At 57.0% G+C, this 17,161-nt stretch overlaps 1 protein-coding gene across 1 annotated transcript in view; it reads left to right on the top strand.

The window, feature by feature from the left end:
* The first annotated feature begins 1,314 nt into the window (after positions 1–1,314).
* The window catches only part of Eefsec (eukaryotic elongation factor, selenocysteine-tRNA specific), a 106,667-nt gene continuing 90,820 nt past the window's right edge, over positions 1,315–17,161 (top strand). Inside the window, 1 exon segment of the mRNA XM_026410916.2 lies at positions 1,315–1,603. Within this exon segment, the coding sequence (XP_026266701.2) occupies positions 1,345–1,603 (259 nt within the window). The 5' untranslated portion in view covers positions 1,315–1,344.

Raw genomic sequence — 17,161 nt, 5'->3', positions numbered from 1 at the left:
CCAAGGCAGAGATTGCAGGCTGGGGGTGCAGCTCAGCGTGAATCTGGACACATTATATGTACAAGGGGTGTGACTTGCTCTAACTGGGATCCCACTCCTGTGGCTGGACCTGCTGTGGGGTGTCCCTGGTTGTGGGTTCCTATGTGAACATGGAAAGGGACGTCCATCCATTCCCCTGTCTCTCCCAGTCCCTCCCCTCCTTCCCCTCACTCCCCTGTGTCTCATCCAGTGAACTGCTGTCCCCCACTTATTGTGGGCCAGTGTCCCCATATCAGAGAGGACATTTAGTCTTTGTTTTGGGGGAGAATTGGCTTATTTAACTCAGCAAGATCGTCTCCATTCCATCCATTGTTATTATTATTAATTATTATTATTATTACTGGTACTGGGGATCGAACCTAGGGCTTTGTGCATGCGAGGCAAGCCACCTTACCAACTGAACCTATATCCCCAGCCCTTAAAGCCATCATTTTTCATGGCTGAGTAATATTCCATTGTGTGTGTGTGTGTGTGTGTGTGTGTGTGTGTACACGCGCATGTATGCCACGTTTTCTTCTTTCACTCATCTGCCGAAGGGCACCTACGTTGGTTCACTAAGCTTAGGTATTGTCAATTGAGCTGCTGTAAATATTGACATGGCCGTGTCCCTGTCGTGTGCTGATTTTAAGTTCTCTGGGTGTAGACTGAGGAGTGGGACAGCCGGGTCCCATGGTGGTTCCATTCCCAGTTTTCTGAGGAATCTCCGTCCTGCTTTCCAGAGTGGCTGCACCCATTTGCAGTCCCACCAGACATGGATGAGGGTCCCCTTTCCCCAATCCTTGTCCACATTCTTTGTCACTTTTTTTTTCACCAGGGATTGAACCCAGGGGTGCTTCACCCCTGAGCCCCGTCCCCAGCCCTATTTTATATTTTATTTAGAGACAGGGTCTCGCTGAGTTGCTCAGGGACTCGCTAAAGTGGCTGAGGCTGGCCTCCACCTTGCCATCCTCCTGCCTCAGCCTCCCCTGCTGCAGGGATGAGAGGCGTGCGCCCCTGCGCCCCGCTATTTCTCTGTGCTGTCATTTTCTCCAGGGTCCCGTCGCTCTCCGACGCGGCAGGGTCCCCTCCTGGGTCCCCTCGGTGTAGTTTGTCCCCGCGCCCTGCAGGTGGAACCCAGTAGGCGCCAACTAGGAGCACGCGGCGGGGCCCGCGGGATCCCCTTCCGGTCTGGGCAGTGGCTGGGGGCGGCGAGCGGCCCCGCCCCACGAGGTGCGCCGGGCGGAAGCTCCGGGGGGAGAGGGGGGGCGGAACGCGCGCGCACGCGGCTCGGGGCGCGTGGGGGGGCCGTCCGGCGGCGGACCGGCAATGGCGGCGCGGCGGAACGTGAACGTGGGCGTGCTGGGCCACATCGACAGCGGCAAGACGGCGCTGGCGCGCGCGCTCAGCACCACGGCCTCCACCGCCGCCTTCGACCGGCAGCCGCAGAGCCGCGAGCGCGGCATCACGCTCGACCTGGGCTTCTCGTGCTTCGCGGTGCCGCTGCCCGAGGCCGGCGCGCCCGAGCTGCAGGTGACGCTGGTCGACTGCCCGGGCCACGCCTCCCTCATCCGGACCATCATCGGCGGTGAGCGCGGGCGGAAGGGGAGGGACGCCGGCAGGGGGCGCTGTGGGTCCGACGCTGCGGTGCGCCGCCCAGACCCGCCCCCCCCCGGGTGCCGGGACCCAGCGCCTCCGGGTTCCGCTGCGCACCAACCTGCGCTGAGCGTCTGCATTGAACAGTAGTAGCCCGGTGGCGGGAGGCCAAGGCCGGAGGATGGAGAGTGGAGGCCGGCCTCCACCACTGAGCAAGGCCCTGTCCCCAGAAAACAGACACAGACAGACATAGAAGGGGTTGACATCCCCCCAGGTTGAGTCCCCAGAGCCAAGAAAAAGAACAGTTCAAGTCACCCCTCATCTGTCCCTTGGTCGCTTGGCTTCCTGGTCCCTGGAGAGTGCCCCATACCCTCACATAGAAAGGGCCTTGTTCTCTGTAAAGGTCACCTAAAGCCGGGTCTGAGGCTGAACCCTGTCCTCCCAGAGACCAGGGAGGCTGAGGCAGGAGGATTGCAAGTGGGCAATTCTGTGAGATCCTCCCAAGTCAAAATAAAATAAACAAAAATAGGGCCGGGGTGGAGCTTAGTGGCGTAGAGGGACACCGGGTCCTGTCCCCAGCATTGCCTCAAAGTCAAGCAAACCCACCAAACCACAGCAGACCCGTGTCCAGTGCCCACTGGGCCGACAGTCCCCACCAGCCTCTGGATGGTGAGCCTCTGCGTGGGAGCCAGTGTTCACTGATGGAATATTCTAGAATAGAGGTCCTTGGCGTGTGGGCTGTGTTCCCTGGGGGACGAGCTCCAGCCACACCTGGGACGTCTGAGCCCCATCCCCAGCCCTTTTATCTATTTTATTTAGAGACAGTTTCTCATTGAGTTGCTCAGGGCCTTGCTGAGTTATTGAGGCTGGCCTCTAACTTGTGTGATCCTCCTGCCTCAGCCTCCCAAGCTGCTGGGATGACAGGCCTGGGCCACCAAGCCCAGCCCACTCTTTTGTGTTGGTAGATAGTTTTTCAAGCCCATGTAAGGACACTGGAATCGAGGGGCAGAACTCTAAAATGTGTTTTTCTTTTGGAAAAAATGATAATATAAGCGTCTGGCCCCAAAGGGTGCGTACGTCAGAGGAGTCTGCGTCTTGCTGCTGACCTGGTCCCCTGCCTTGATTCTGGTGTGTTTTCTTCTAGAAATCCTCTGTGGGCCCCCAGGTGCTGGGGACGTGTGTCCTGGGCACGGGGGGATTGCTGGGTGGTGTCCTGGGTCCCAGGCTCAGTGACAGACTGGAGGCTTTGATCCCTTCTTGTCCCCTGCGCTCGCTGCTGTGGGTCATCCGCCCCGTCCTGGGGGGCTTTGGTGCTGGTCTTGGCAATTGGACGGGTCCTTGTCCCCTGGGGTTGGAGAGTAAACTCCTGAGGGCCCAGGCCAGGGCAGGAAGCAGGTTTTATTGAGGGGCTGGAGCAGAACAGGGAGCTGCGTCCCCTGGAGGGTGTGTGTGTGGCCCTCTGTGGATTGCAGGCTTCTTTTCTCCCAAACCCGTCTTCCCGTGTTGCCTGCTGGACCAAAAGGCAGGGACTGAGCCAGCCAGGGGTGCCTCTGTCCTCCACACCTGCCTGGTCTGGGTGGAGGTGGGAGACCCAGGTTAAAAACCTGAGGAGGTGCCCGGCACAGTGCGCAGCCCTGTCATCCCAGCAACTTGGAGGCTGAGGCAGGAGGATCGCAAGGTGGAGGCCAGCCTCAGCAATTTAGTGAGGCCCTAAGCCACTCAGCGAGACCCTGTCTCTAAATAAAATAGAAAAAGGGCTGGGGACGGGGCTCAGGGGTCGAGGGCCCCTGGGTTCAGCCCTCCGTGGCCTTTTCTAGTACCTAGAGGGAAGCCAACGTACAGTGATTCACTTAGGATTTCTGACTAGGATGGTGTGGACAGGATGTGACGTCAGTGGAGGCCCCACTGTGATCTGCCCCGTGAGCCATGTGCAGCAGACACTCCCTTGAGATCTGCTCGGTGACAGCGAGCTGGAGCTCCCAGTGGACCACAAGATCACCAAGGAGCACAGCCCAGGCCCGTGGTGTGCTGCCTCGCTGAGCTGTGACGGTCCTTAGTAGGAAACGCGTCTCGTCTGACTGTCGTCAACGTTGGGTGACCTTATTGTGAAGTCAAGAAGCGCTCTGCTTTTAGAACCAGGCCGACCTCTGACCTCAACTGTGGGCCTCCGTCAGAGCAGGTCCTGGTGACCACACGGGCTTCTCTTCTCTCCTTTTTTTTTGGTCCCAGGGATTGAACCCAGGGATGCCTTACCCCTGAGCCCCGTCCCCAGCCCTTTTTCTATTTTATTTAGAGACAGGGTCCTGCTGAGTTGCTGAGGCTGGCCTCCACTTTTCGATCCTCCTGCCTCAGCCTCCCCAGCTGCTGGGATGACAGGTGTGGGCTGCTGTGCCCAGCTGAACATTGGGCTTCATCTCCCTTGACCCGTGGGCCTGTGGGGTCAGCGGTGGCAACAGCCCTTAGCAGTTACTCAGTGATTTCTTGGGGTCACCCCCCCCTGCCCTGTCCCTGTGTCACTGCTGAGCAGCCTGGGAGGGCGAGGGCCACATCCCGTCTTGTGACTGTGGCTCAGAGCGCACGGGGCTCCTGGGACACACCAGTGCTAGCTGCCACCCAGTGGATCTGATGTCCCCACCCCACTGTGGCCCCCGCAGTGTGGAGGGCAACATGTCCCCTCCGACCCGTCCCCTGTCGCGCTGTGTCCCCGAATCCGTCTTCCACCCCTCCGTCTCCCGGGTGGGAGCTCCAGGAAGATGCAGGACGTGTGTCTGGAGACCCGTGGGGTGAGGCCGACGCGTCCTCATCTCTCTCTGGGGGACAGGGGTCTGAAAAATGCAGCCATCGCCGTGTGGCCATTCATCCTGCTCTGGTGGCCGCCAGGATGAACGGCGCTGCGGCTCCGGGTCTTTTGTCCGGGTGCTTAATGAGCGGGGTCTCCTCTCCCGGCTCGTCACCCTGCCGCTCCCTCCTGGGCCCAGGCTGCACGGCTGGCTCCTCTTGGCTTGGGGCCTGCCCTGCCTGGAGTGGTCAGCTCGCAGGTGGGACTGGAGGGAACCCAGCAGGGGGCTGGGGGGGTCTTTGCAACCGGAGAGCACGTCCTTGGCAACGCTTGAGCTGCTTTGCGCACTCTCTCTCTCTCTCTCTCTCTCTTTCTCTCTCTCTCTCTCTCTCACCAGGGATTGAGCCCAGAGATGCTTTTTCCACCAAGCCCCATCCCCAGCCCCTTTCATAGAGACAGGATCTCACTACATTGTTGAGGCTGGCCTCCCACTTGTGATCCTTCTGCCTCAGCCTCCCCAGCCTGGGATTCCAGGGTGCGCCACTGCCCCCGGCTGCAGGAGCACGTGGTGCTGGCCACGTGTTTGTCCTGAGATATTGAGGCTCACTGAAAGGTGTGTGTCAAGGGGAAGGGCCTTGTTCATCGGAGTGTCTTTGGCTCCTATGTGCAGCCTTGAGTTCCCTGTCCCTGTGAGCACACCCAGTGAGGGACACTTGTTGCCTTTTCTTCATTAAAAGGCACTCACCTGTCATCCCAGTGACTTGGGAGGCTGAGGCAGGAGGATCGCAAGGTGGAGGCCAGCCTCAGCCACTTAGCAAGGCCCCAAGCGACTCAGGGAGACCCTGTCTCAATAAAATCCAAAACAGGGCTGGGGACAGGGCTCCAGGGTTAAGCACCCCTGGGTTCCATCCCTGGTACAAAAAATATCTTAAAAAGGCACCTTCCAGAACCTTCTTTTCTGCAGTATCATGTCTGCCACGTCCTCCACCACCAGGCGTCACAGGGCCTGACCCTGCAGTCACTTCCTCCAGGGCCTCCCTGTCCGGGAGGCAGCCTCCAGTGCAGTTGCCCCTCCATACAGGAGTGCGTTTCCTTGGCACCTGATTACACTCCGCCCACCCTCTGCCGCCCTTCCAAAATGCAGTGGCCTCCACTGTCCCCAGGAGACTGCAGTCCAGCTTCCTGGGCAGCACTTTCTCCAGGCGCTGGACAGCGGGTGACTTTGCTTTGCTTTGCTCTGGGTGACAGTGTGGGAGGAGCCCCACGTCCCTGCCGCCGCCGCAGCCTTGAGACTCGATTCATGCAGAATATCTGAACAGGAAGCCACCGGAAAGACAAATGGACGCAGGGACTCATATTTCATCCTGTTGCGGCCTATTTTTCTTCTCCCGGGGCTTCGCCCTTGAGAACAGAACATATCAAATGTTCAATCAAAGAATATGCTCGGAGTCCTGCGAGGAATCCAAAAGAACGCCCAGCCTCCGCGGTGGAGGCCCCCACTGGGCTGGAAGGTCACGTTCAAAGTCACAAGCCGTGGGCCCGACTTGGGGCAAAGCTGGGATCATCTAAAATTCATTTTTTTCCAACTTTTCCCCCAGCAGCTCCTTGGTCGGCCATCTGTGTGTCCCCTGGGTCACTCCATGCAGGTGGGAGGAGGATCTGGGCAGGTGTCCCCGGAAACAGCCCAGAGTTGAGGCCCTGTCGAATGGAGTCTCCACCAGGCCGGGCCTGAGGCCCCCTTGTCTTGGAGCTTGGTGGCCATATTTCTCTTGGCCTTGAGGATTTGGGGGGAATTGAGCCCACAGGCCCTGAATCCCTGAGCCCCCTTTCCAGCCCTGTTTTGTATTTTATTTAGAGACAGTCTCACTAAGTGGCTGAGGCTGGCCTCCACCTTGCGATCCTCCTGCCTCAGCCTCCCAAATGGCTGCAATGACCGATGCGGGCCACCCTGCCCACCTTTGCCTCACTTCTCCTTCTAGAAGCCACGGCCTTGCCCAGCCTGAGCCACACCTGCACTGGAACAAAAGTGTCACTGGGGAGGAACAGCTTATACCCGTACAGGAAATCGAATGGGCGCAAATAGGGATTTCTGTTTCCCTTCTCCCCTGGATGATTTGACTTTTTGTTTTGGTTAATTAGGTCTTTTATTTTCTTGTGCTGTGCGATTAGGCTCCTGCCGCTTTGAAGTGGCCTGGTTGGGCGGGTAGGGGGGACTCCGGGATTGGGGGGATCCTCTCTTGGCAGGAGAAGAAACGTCTAGGCTGTGGGGACAAGTGACTTTCCCTCTCCCCGTGTCTGTCGCGTTGTGATCTGGCTTCTCCAGTCTGCGGCCTCCAGGAAGACTCAAGTCATTTCCTTTGTCTCTCACCTACTTCCCGAGGATATTTATTTGGTGGCGGGCACAGGTGCTACCTACAGATAAACCTGACTTTTCTTCTTTGGAAAATTACTTCTTCAAGTTGGTTCGTGTGACGCGGCTCGGCCTGTGGAGCCTGCCTGGCCTGATCTTGGGGACCGCAGAATTGGTTTTTTTTTGGTCCCAAGAATTGAACCCAGGGACCCTTCACCCCTGAGCCCCGTCCCCAGCCCTTTTTCTATTTTATTTAGAGACAGGGTCTCCCTGAGTTGCTCAGGGCCTTGCTTTGGCTGAGGCTGGCCTCCACCTTGCGATCCTCCTGCCTCAGCCTCCGGAGCTCCTGGGGTGACAGGCGTGGCTGGATCTGTACGTTTTTTCTGGGAGGCCCACTTTTCTGTCCCCCAAGGCTGGATGAGGTGCCCTTCCTCTGAGGCGCTCACACTTCTGCTCCGTGTCCCCACCGTCTCCTTGAGGCCCGGGTGGTGGATGCCTGTGGTTGAGGGAGGCCATCTCCCAGCATTTCCACCGGTGACAAGGGGGTGGCCCTTTCACGATGGCTTTTACAAGCCCCGACACAGACCCTCCTGGCCCACAGTGCCCTTTCCCTGCGCGACTGGCCGTCGCTGGGGGCTGGGGCCGGCTCCGGCTTGACCCCGGCTGCTTGGATCTGCTGCAGGAAATTCGAACAAACTTGTCCTTTGGTAATTCTCCTGCCTCCGTGAACCTTTAACCTGAGGGGTCCTTTGAGAGCCAGGGGCGGCCTGGGCCCCGTCACCCCTGCTGGGGCTCTCAAAGGGCACCGTGCGGTCTGTTTTCACTTTGCTCCTGCAGCTCTTTGGAGGAAGGGGATTAATTCAGACCTGATCCTGAGACAGGACAGGATTTTTTTTTTCTTTTTTTTTTGTACCAGGGATTGAACTCAGGGGCCCTCGACCCCGGAGCCCCGTCCCCAGCCCTTTTTGCATTTTATTGAGAGACAGGGTCTCGCTGAGTGGCTCAGGGCCTTGCTGAGTGGCTGAGGCTGGCCTCCACTTTTCGATCCTCCTGCCTCAGCCTCCTCAGCAGCTGGGAGGACAGGTGTGGGCCACTGCGCCCGGCATCCCCCAGGATTGTTAGTGTCTTAAAGCTTTGGCTAGGTGACCTTGTGCCTTAAGCCCTGCATGATGCAGAAGGGACTTGCGGGTCGCCTCATGCACCCAGCAAACCCTGAGCAACCTGCTGCAGCCAGGGGCGGGGTTTCCGTGGCCAGCGAGGCAGAGTGGTTCCACTCAGGAGGGGTTGGGGGCTGGGGCACCCACCTGCGTGTGGAGGCCAGGGAAGACCTTTCTGTGGCCGTGGCTGGAAGCCACAATCCGCAGGAGGAGGGGAGGCCAGCCACGGAGTGTTGGGGGTGGGGTGCTCCAGACCAGAGGAGGGGCATATGCAAAGGCCCTGGGGCAGGACTCAGCAGGGCTCATGTGCAGGTGGAAGGGCATCAGAGCCAGCTGCTGTGGACAGGCCTGGCGTTGGGCAGTTGGAGAGATCTTGGGAGGACCGTGTGTGCTTGGCCTGTCAACCCTGGTTTTACTGGGGGATTAGCAATGGCACCTTGTGTTCTCATCTGAGGACCAAAAGACTCAGAAGACAGGCAGGGTGCAGTGGCACATCCATGTCATCCCAGAGGCTCAGGAGGCTGAGGCAGGAGGATCGAAAGGTGGAGGCCAGCCTCAACCAAACCAAGGCCCTGAGCCACTCAGGGAGACCCTGTCTCTAAATAAAATACAAAAAGGGCTGGGGACAGGGCTCAGGGATCAAGGGCCCCTGGGTTCAGTCCCCAGTGCACACAGAAAAGAAAGAGAAATGGGAGAAGATGAGCCGGCCCTCAGGACGTGGGTGGCCCCAGGCTGGCTGACCTGTGCCTGGCCTCCATGCTCAGTCTGTTTCTGGTGCACGTCCCCCTCCTCTTCCCTATGGTAGAGGCCGGGCTGGGGTGGAGACGGGGCGGCAGACGTCATGCTGTGGAGGGAGTGGGACGTGTCCCCGACTCCTCGACTGTTTGGTCATGGCTCCGTGGCTAACAGCCTCTGTGGAGGCTGAGGAGGCTCCTGAAGCCTAAAGCAAGAGTTAGACTTGAGAGGTGTCGAGCAGGGGTCTGGGTCACAGAGCTAGGAAGGGGGGAAAGTGTCACCGGTCACTAACCCACCTCTGATTTTTTGGTGGCTGCTATTTCCCTGCGCACGTTGATGGGACACGCTTCCTGAATATGTCCTCCGTCCCCCTTCCTGCCTCCGTGTTTCTTGGGATGAAGGTCAATGAGGAGTGAACCCAGGGGTGCTGAACCCCTGAGCCCCGTCCCCAGCCCTTTTTCTATTTTGATTAGAGACAGGGTCTCCCTGAGTGGCTGAGGGCTTCACTAAGTTGCTGAGGCTGGCCTCCACTTTGCGATCCTCCTGCCTCAGCCTCCCGGACCTGTGGAAATATAGGCACTCGAACTTTGAGGCCCTGTTGAGATCCACATGGGTTGGAGGGGACAGAACCCTCCCCACAGGCTGGGGGAGAGACTGTCATTCAAAGTCCATGGACAGAAAAGTTTCTTTGCAAGAAAAGAATATTTTCAGGGAGGCTGAGAGCCAGTCCCCTGGGCCTCCTTTTTGGAGTGGAGTCTCCCGTCCTCCTCCTCTGATCTGCCTCCCAGGGCAGTCTGGGGCCGTCCTTGCAGGCACTCCCTGGCAGATGTGTGTCCTCTCTTTCCTGACACCCAGGGGCGGTGGTGGCACTGTCCCCTGCAGAAGCCGTCTGGGTGCAGCAGGGGGCAGTGTCTGCTCAGGGACTTGCACTTGGGCGATGCACGTGGAGCTCCCGGGTCAGCACAGTCAGAAGGCCCCGGGCCTCTCTCAAGACTAAATAAACCGGCAGCCAGAGGTGCGCCGGCCTCTCCTCTGCGCCTTTAAGACCCTGACCTTGCCAGAGCCCGGCGGCCACTGTCTTTTTTTTTTTCCTTGAAAAAGAAAATATTGTTTCTTCCAACGTTTCTTTTTCATTTTTTTTTCTCTTTAATCAGGGAAAATGCACTTTGCAGGCTTGTACCTAAACGGCAGAGGTTCAAGAGGATCACAGAAGCCAAACAGCGGCTTTCTGATCCCAAACCAGATGCAGAGACGTGGGTTTGAAGTCAGAGGCCGGCTGTATTTGGAGGCCCCTCTCACATCCGTGTCAAGATTACCCCCTTCGCCCTCACAGCAGTCGAAGCTGAGGCCCCCAGCCAGCGGCCTCCACACCCAGACTTCTTTTTCTAGAAGTTCATCAACCAAACACAAAGAATTGCTCACAGGGGGGAGAAAAAAAAAAGGTGGCCTCCTGGCCTCCCGGCCTCCCTGCCTCCCGGCCTCCTGTTTTCAGATATTCTATGGTTTTTCTCTGTGAAGACGTTTTTTCTTTTGGTCCCAGGGATTGAATCCCTGAGCCCCGTCCCCAGCCCTTTTTCTATTTTATTGAGAGACAGGGTCTCCCTGAGTGGCTCAGGGCTTCACTAAGTGGCTGAGGCTGGCCTCTACCTTTTGATCCTCCTGCCTCAGCCTCCTGAGCCGCTGGAAGGACAGGTGGGCAGTTTTTGCTGAGGACAAATCATGTCTGTGTTGGTCGCTCATCACTTGGTTCACTGACAGGTGGTGCCTGGTTCCTCTGAGCACCACGGCACAGCACAGTGACACAGAGACGGGCCGTGCCGGGCTGCTGCCTGGACCCTGTGGTGGCCGTCCCTGCAGGGACAGAGCGGTCCCCAGGCGGAGCCCCTGTGGAATCAGGTGTCGTCCCCTGACCTCCCGGGACCACAGCACAGATCTTCCAAAGGAAGCGTCTCTGAGCTGGGTGTCCCAGAGGCTGTGGGACAGAGGAGTGGGTGTGACATCACCGACTTCTGATTGATCTGTGGCATTGGATACAGAATCTGCGTTGGCCACGCACAGGAGAGGGGCCCGGGTGGCCTCCTGGAGCGCTGTCCCCTGAAGCCCTGGGCCTGGCTGTCCCCAAGGGCAGCCACAGAGCTGCGCCCTGATGTCCTAGGAACAGGATTTCTGCAAATGCAGGGACCCCACTTCCCCAGCCACCTCTGTGCAGGCCAGGTGTCCCTCCTCCCCACCTGGGGACAATGTTCCCTGGTCGTCATCCGCAGGCAGACTCCTGGCTGCCCTGGGGGCACCGGGTCACCCAGGAGGGAGATCCGCCAGGCCACACCCCTGTGCTGTCTGGGAAAGCCTGGTGGCAGCCACGTTCTGAAGTGGCCCCCTTTTTACAGAGTCCCCTTCCACCAGCCTGGGACCCCGGGAGACAGCAGGGGCTCTCGTTTCTCCTTCTCGGTCCCCCTTCTAGAATGTTCCAGCAAATTCTAGTGGGTCTTTTCAAGGGAGCGTCAGATGCGCGTGTCACCTTCCCAGGTGAAGGATGCGCCTGTCGCCCAGCACTTTTGCATTTGGAGGTGACGGTCAGCAGTCACCAGTGCCACCACTGAGCGGGGTGGGGGACTTTGGGGGGCCTGGCCCGGGGTCCCTGGCCATCTGCCCAGCTCCAGCCTCCACCCAGCTGCTGCCAGGCCACCAAGGACCCTGGGAAGCCACCACACTGGTCTCCTGGGACCGTGTCTGGGCAGGTCCCTCCTGCCACCTCCTGTCGGGGACACTCTTGGGTCCTCCTGGCTCTCTGGGGCCACCTGAGCCCTGCCCAGAGCCTGCAGACTGGGTGGACAGGAGCAGGAGGGACAGCTGTCCCCGACGGCGGGAGGCTGAGGCAGGGTCCCCGAGGGCCCGTGGGTGCCCTCCCCAGCCACGGCCTTGAACTTGGAGCGACCTCGGGTCCCAGGTTGGCTTTGCTCTTCGTCTGCAGACCCCCCGGAGCCTGGGTCGTGGCTTGTGGGGCCTGGTGCACTGCTGCCTCTGGGAGATGCAGAGCGGGTTTCAGCCTCTGCTTCTAGAACATTCCAGAGAGCTACGGAGCCGCAGTGCAGTCGGCCTGGGCTCTGACGTCAGGCAGGTTCAGAATGGAATCCTGGTGCTTTCTTTATTTTTGGTCCCAGGGATGGAACCCAGGGTCCCCCAACCCCTGAGCCCCGTCCCCAGCCCTTTTTCTATTTTATTGAGAGACAGGGTCTCGCTGAGTGGCTCAGGGCCTTGCTTTGGCTGAGGCTGGCCTCCACCTTGCGATCCTCCTGCCTCGGCCTCCCGAGCCTCCTGGTGAACTGTGGTCTCCTCCTGGCTTTGGTGTGACATGGGATATGTCTCAACCTTAGGGTTTCACAAAGGGAAGGACAGATCCTCGAATGCTTGTGGGTTCACTAGTCGGATCAGCAGAAGCCTCTGGGGTACCCTGAGCCTCTCCCTGGCTGCTTGCAAGACACCAGGACCCTCCGGGCAGACTCCAGGGCCACTGAGTGCCCCAGGGTCAGTCCCTGGGTTCTTGCCACTTCTGAGGTCCTTGGGACAGTCTGATGTCCCCTTCCCTCCGCAGTTCAGACTGCGGGGAAGCATGAAAATTATGCAAGAGCTGGGTTTCACAGGACGAAAGGAAATTCTTGAATTTTTTCTTTTTTTTTAAGGCACTGAGAGGAGGAAAAAAATAGCCTCATTGTTTTGCTTGGCGCAGCCACACATGGGACAAAGGCGGCCTCTCTCCTGCCCAATGTCTTCCCGGGCCTCCTCTTTCCCCTTCCTTCCTTCCCCCTCCTCCCCCTCCCCCTCCCCTCCCCCTCCTCCTCCTGGCAGCCTGCAGGGCCAGCCCAGCTCTGGACATTCTCTGATGCTGGGGACCCTTCTCCTGTCCCCCCAGGTGCCTCTCCAGCATTTCCTGTTCTTTCTGTGGGAGCCACAGGTGCTGCTCCTGGGGCTGGGCTGGGGGCCTTTTCTGGGGTGTGGGGGTGCTGGGGATTGAGTCCAGGGGTGCTTCACCCCTGAGCCCCGTCCCCAGCCCTATTCCGTGTTTTATTGAGAGACAGGGTCTCGCTAAATTGCACAAGCCCTTGCTAAGTGGCTGAGGCCGGCCTCCAATTTGCGATCCTCCGGCCTCAGCCTCCCCAGTGGCTGGGATGGGGGCTGTTCTTGGAGGGTGCCCTGGCAGTCCAGCCAGGGCGCGGGTGGGTTCAGGGTGACTTTGGAGTGCGCAAGGGCATGGGGAAGCCGGGCACGGGTGGAACGAGTAGCCTTCCCTCTGGGTGCTGCTGGCCTGGATCCGCCCTGCCCTGCTCTGCCTGGTTCCCCACTCCTGCAGCTGCGCCTGTTAGAAGGTTCTAGAAGGAGTGAGGCCTCAGCGTGCCAGCGAGGGCTCGGACCCCATCCCCGGGGCAGCTTGGGACGTGCTCTGCTCTGAGGCTCAGTTTCTTCTTCTTTTAAATGGGTACAACAACCCTGCCATCTTTTGGGTGAGAATCAGATGAGATGAGGTGTGGACATTGCTCATCTCAGTGTGGGGGACCTCCGACGTGCCCAGGGAACAGTGCTACCTGTTGTGCTCATCATTAAACACGGTTCAACTTTTTAAAAATATTTCTTTAGTTGTCAGTGGACTTTATTTGTTCACATGTGGTGCTGAGACTCGAACCCAGTTCTGTTGGTACGCAAGTGCTCTACCACTGAGCCACCACCCCAGTCCCTAAATATAGTTCAATTGTTTTTTTAAAAGTTTTTTTAAAGATGAACACAATATATTTATTTGTTTTATGTCTTTATTTTTATGTGGTGCAGAGGATCGGACCCTGTGCCTCCCAAGTGCGAGGCAAGTGCTCTACTGCTGAATTATAACCTCAGCCCCAAATGTATATTTAAATTCTTTAAATTTTTTCTTTTTGCTTTTTGTACTGGGAAATAAACCCAGGGGTGCTTAGCCAGTGAGCCCCATCCCCAGCCCTTTTTATATTTTATTTAGAGACAGGGTCTCGCTGAGTGGCTGAGGCCGGCCTCCACCTTGCGATCCTCCTGCCTCAGCCTCCCGAGTCCCTGGGATGACAAGTGTGCACCAGTGTGCCCAGCTAATTTTTAAAATGCTCACCAGACTGTTCAAATAAATATAAGTCAGTTGTTAGGGACGTCGCTTTCCTGGTGTTCCGGGGGTGGTGTGTGCTGGATGGATAGCGTCTGATACCGGGTTCATACACGACTTTGTCTCTGCTCCTCAGTGGGTGAAGCTGCATCTGGGTAGAAACCACAGGAGCCACTTGAGGCTGTCAGCCTGCAAGAGCTCAGTCGTGCCGATGTGGCCCTGGGGTCCCGAGGGCAGCTGGGGTCAGAAGGGGGAGGCCGCCGTGGATGGGCCTCCAATGCGGACGGTGTGTTTTGGTCTGAAAGCTCATAGGCATCTGTCACCACTCAGCGCCCCAAATCCGTGGTCAAGGAGCTGCACTGTTCTTGAACTAATTTATGCATCCATGTCCAAGAAAAAATGCATCCCACCACACAGCAGAGGAGAGCAGGACACGGGTGATGGCGGGGCTGGAGGCCAAGGGTGGAGGCTGAGTTGGGCTCTGGCTGCCGGGAGCCAGGAGCCGGCTGCTGACTGCACTTCTCTGGGCCTCAACTTCTTTGGGCAAAACCCAGAAAAAACTGTTGTGAAAATGAAAAGGAAACTATCTCAGGTCTGTGATCAGCTCTTAGCCAACACTGTCACCTTGTCACCAACTCTGGCCACTCATCACCGCGGCTCCCAGGCTCTCTGGACTTCCCTGAAATATTAATTTTTTTAAAAAAATTTTCCCCCTGTACTAGGAATGAGTGGCCTGGGGCATTGATTCAGCTCGTCTGCACTTTACCAACGTCAGAGGCTCATAAATGAACGCACAGGAGCAGAATTTTGGAAATCTGCCTTTTGTTGATATTTGTTTTAAAAAAAAACAGATCCCAACAAGCCCTTAACAGCTTAATATTAAAAGAAAAAAATAATAAATAAAGCTGAGTTAGGCCTGTGCATAAGTCCTGGGAAGGAAAGAGGAATATTTAAAATCAAAAAAAAGAAAAAACAGAAACAAACTTGAGTTTCTCCTGGACTTTGCAGGGTGCATGTCTTTGCAAGAGGGAAAAAAAATCTCCCCTTGAATCGACTTTTCATTTCTGGGGCTTGTGCATTTCTAGGTGAATGAAATGTAAATTCCACCTATGATCTATTTTTTAAAAATGGTTCTTTAGTGGCAGATGGACACATCTTTATTTCCTTTCCTTATTCTCAGCCGCTGGGGAGGGAACCCAGGGCCTCGCTGAGCCCCGGCCCAGGCCGTGAGTGACACGCTCTGCAGTCTCACACTGTCCCCAGGCGTGGGACCCACGTTTGTAGGGGTTTTGGAAAGATCTTGATCCCTTTCCACTTCCCCCGCGTAGTTGCAAATCTCTGAGATTTCTAGAACTTTCGATTTCTGGAACTTTCGATTTCTGGAAGCTTCTGGAAATCGGTGCAGGTTTTTCAAGACACAGACCCACTCGTATTGTTTGTGCAGTCGGACCCAGAGGAGCAGGCTGAAAATATCTATGTTTTTTGTTTTGTTTTTTTTTAAAACAAGAAAACTGATTTGCAGAGAGGAGCGCAGAGCAGGCAGCAGACACGGTGGGCGCGTTCAGGAGGGGACTGGGGAGTCGCCCGTCCGTGATGGCCATCTGGCTCCCCACAAAGGGCTGGTTTGACCCCGACCTTGAACTTGAAGGTGGGTGCGCCCAGGTCCCCAAGGGGTGGAAATTCAAGATAAGAGACAATTTGAAGTAGGAAAACATCATCTTCTTTTCCTCTGAAACAAACCACTGAAAACACCTTTGTTCCCTGGAAAATTCCTGGTCTCTAAAGTGAAACTGGAAGCCGCTCTCAGTCCCCTGGATCCTGGGGAGTCGCACTGCGAGATCCGGCTCCCAGGGAGGGTCCCTTGGCTCTGGGAGGTCAGCTGCCACCAGGCAGATCCCCACGGGGACAGGGACGTGGTCTGGGTCATGATCAGATGTTGCAACTCGGTTCCAAGTGAGGTTTGGAGGGGAGACGCCCTGAGGCAGGTTTGGGGGCGCAGGCTCCTGGGGAGGAGGAGCAGCCACACACACAGCGACACTTTTTTCTCTTTGTTCCTCTTTCGACTCATTTTCTTTTAAACACTTTACAAAAGTCACACTGGATCGTTCCAAGGGGACATGTCTCATCCTTGAAGCCCAGAATCCAGAAACGCATCTGGATGGTCAGCTCTCGCCCTGGACTGACTGCTGGTCCCTCTCTGCTCGCTGTCCCCAGACGAAAAGCTGCCCATCCTGTGTGCTGTCCCCGGCCCTGTCGCCTCCCCGTGACTGGGATCCAATTGTCCCTGGCTGCACGAGGGATCGCGGTTCCCAGCGTCGCACAAGCTACAGGACATTGGGTTGCAAAAGACTCTTTGGCGCTGCCCATTCATTCCCGCAGGCGGGCGAGTAGCTAGGGCGGCTGGGGACTGGGGACCGCATCTCCTGTCCCTGTCTTGACTCTGATCGCAGGACGCAGGGGCTTGTGTTTTCTGCTCGGTCACAGCTCCCCTTCCCCCTTGTCCCTGTCCAAGAAAAACCTTCGCCCTGGGACCGATCGGGCCCGATTTCTGATTGCAATTTTGACCCAAGGAGTCCGTCTCCCTCCGTGGTCCCCAGCGCCACTTCCCAGGGAGGACAAAACCCGGTCTGTGAGCCAGAAACGTGAGCTTCCAGCTCCGTGCAGGAGGAAACTGTTTGCAAAAGGACTTAAAATAAATCTCAGGGGTCAAACACGGAACACGGTTGCAAGAGACACAGAGACAGAGAAATGCCCCAGGTCACTGGAGGCTGAGCGGAGGCTGCTGTTTCTTGCTAACCAGATTCCATCCCAGTCCATGCTGCTGGAGAATCCCAGGCTGGACCTTTGGCCTCTGCATCAGGGGCAGGTTGGAAAAGTTGGATTTGGGGGAACAGCGATCGTTTGGCTGAGAAACAGCAGCTGGGTTCTCCCTGTGTGGAGGCTGCTGAGCCTCTAACTTCCAGCCTGTCCATCAAGACTCCTCCAGGCTGGGGCTGAGGCCCAGGGCCTTGCGTTAGCATTTCATTTCCAAGCGATCAGTACTTTTAAATTAAACATGCAAAGTTATCTCAGTGCCGCATTGAATGGGCCTGGCTAGATGATTGAACTTGGCCCACGATTCAGCCGCTTCAGCAAGGATTTGGGGGGTCTGCAGCAATTACTATGCAGGTACGTTTGAGTCAGCAGCTGGAGATGGCTGTCTTATCACAGAGAAGCCTTTCCCCAAGATCCATACATTTTTGGAAGTAGATAAAATCCCATTATTGAAGATTTTCATGTTGCACAGTAATCACTCGACTCTGCCCTGTTTTCACCACCCCAAAACACACAAGGGAGAATAATTGCATTTAAAAAATTAATACTTTGGGGGTACCAGGGATGGAACTCAGGGGCCCTTGACCTGTGAGCCCCGT

The sequence above is a fragment of the Urocitellus parryii genome, chromosome 16 (genome assembly GCF_045843805.1).
Source record: "Urocitellus parryii isolate mUroPar1 chromosome 16, mUroPar1.hap1, whole genome shotgun sequence".
NCBI lineage: Eukaryota > Metazoa > Chordata > Mammalia > Rodentia > Sciuridae > Urocitellus > Urocitellus parryii.
Note: the sequence above shows the minus strand (reverse complement) of the source record. Positions and strands in the feature narration are given on the sequence as shown.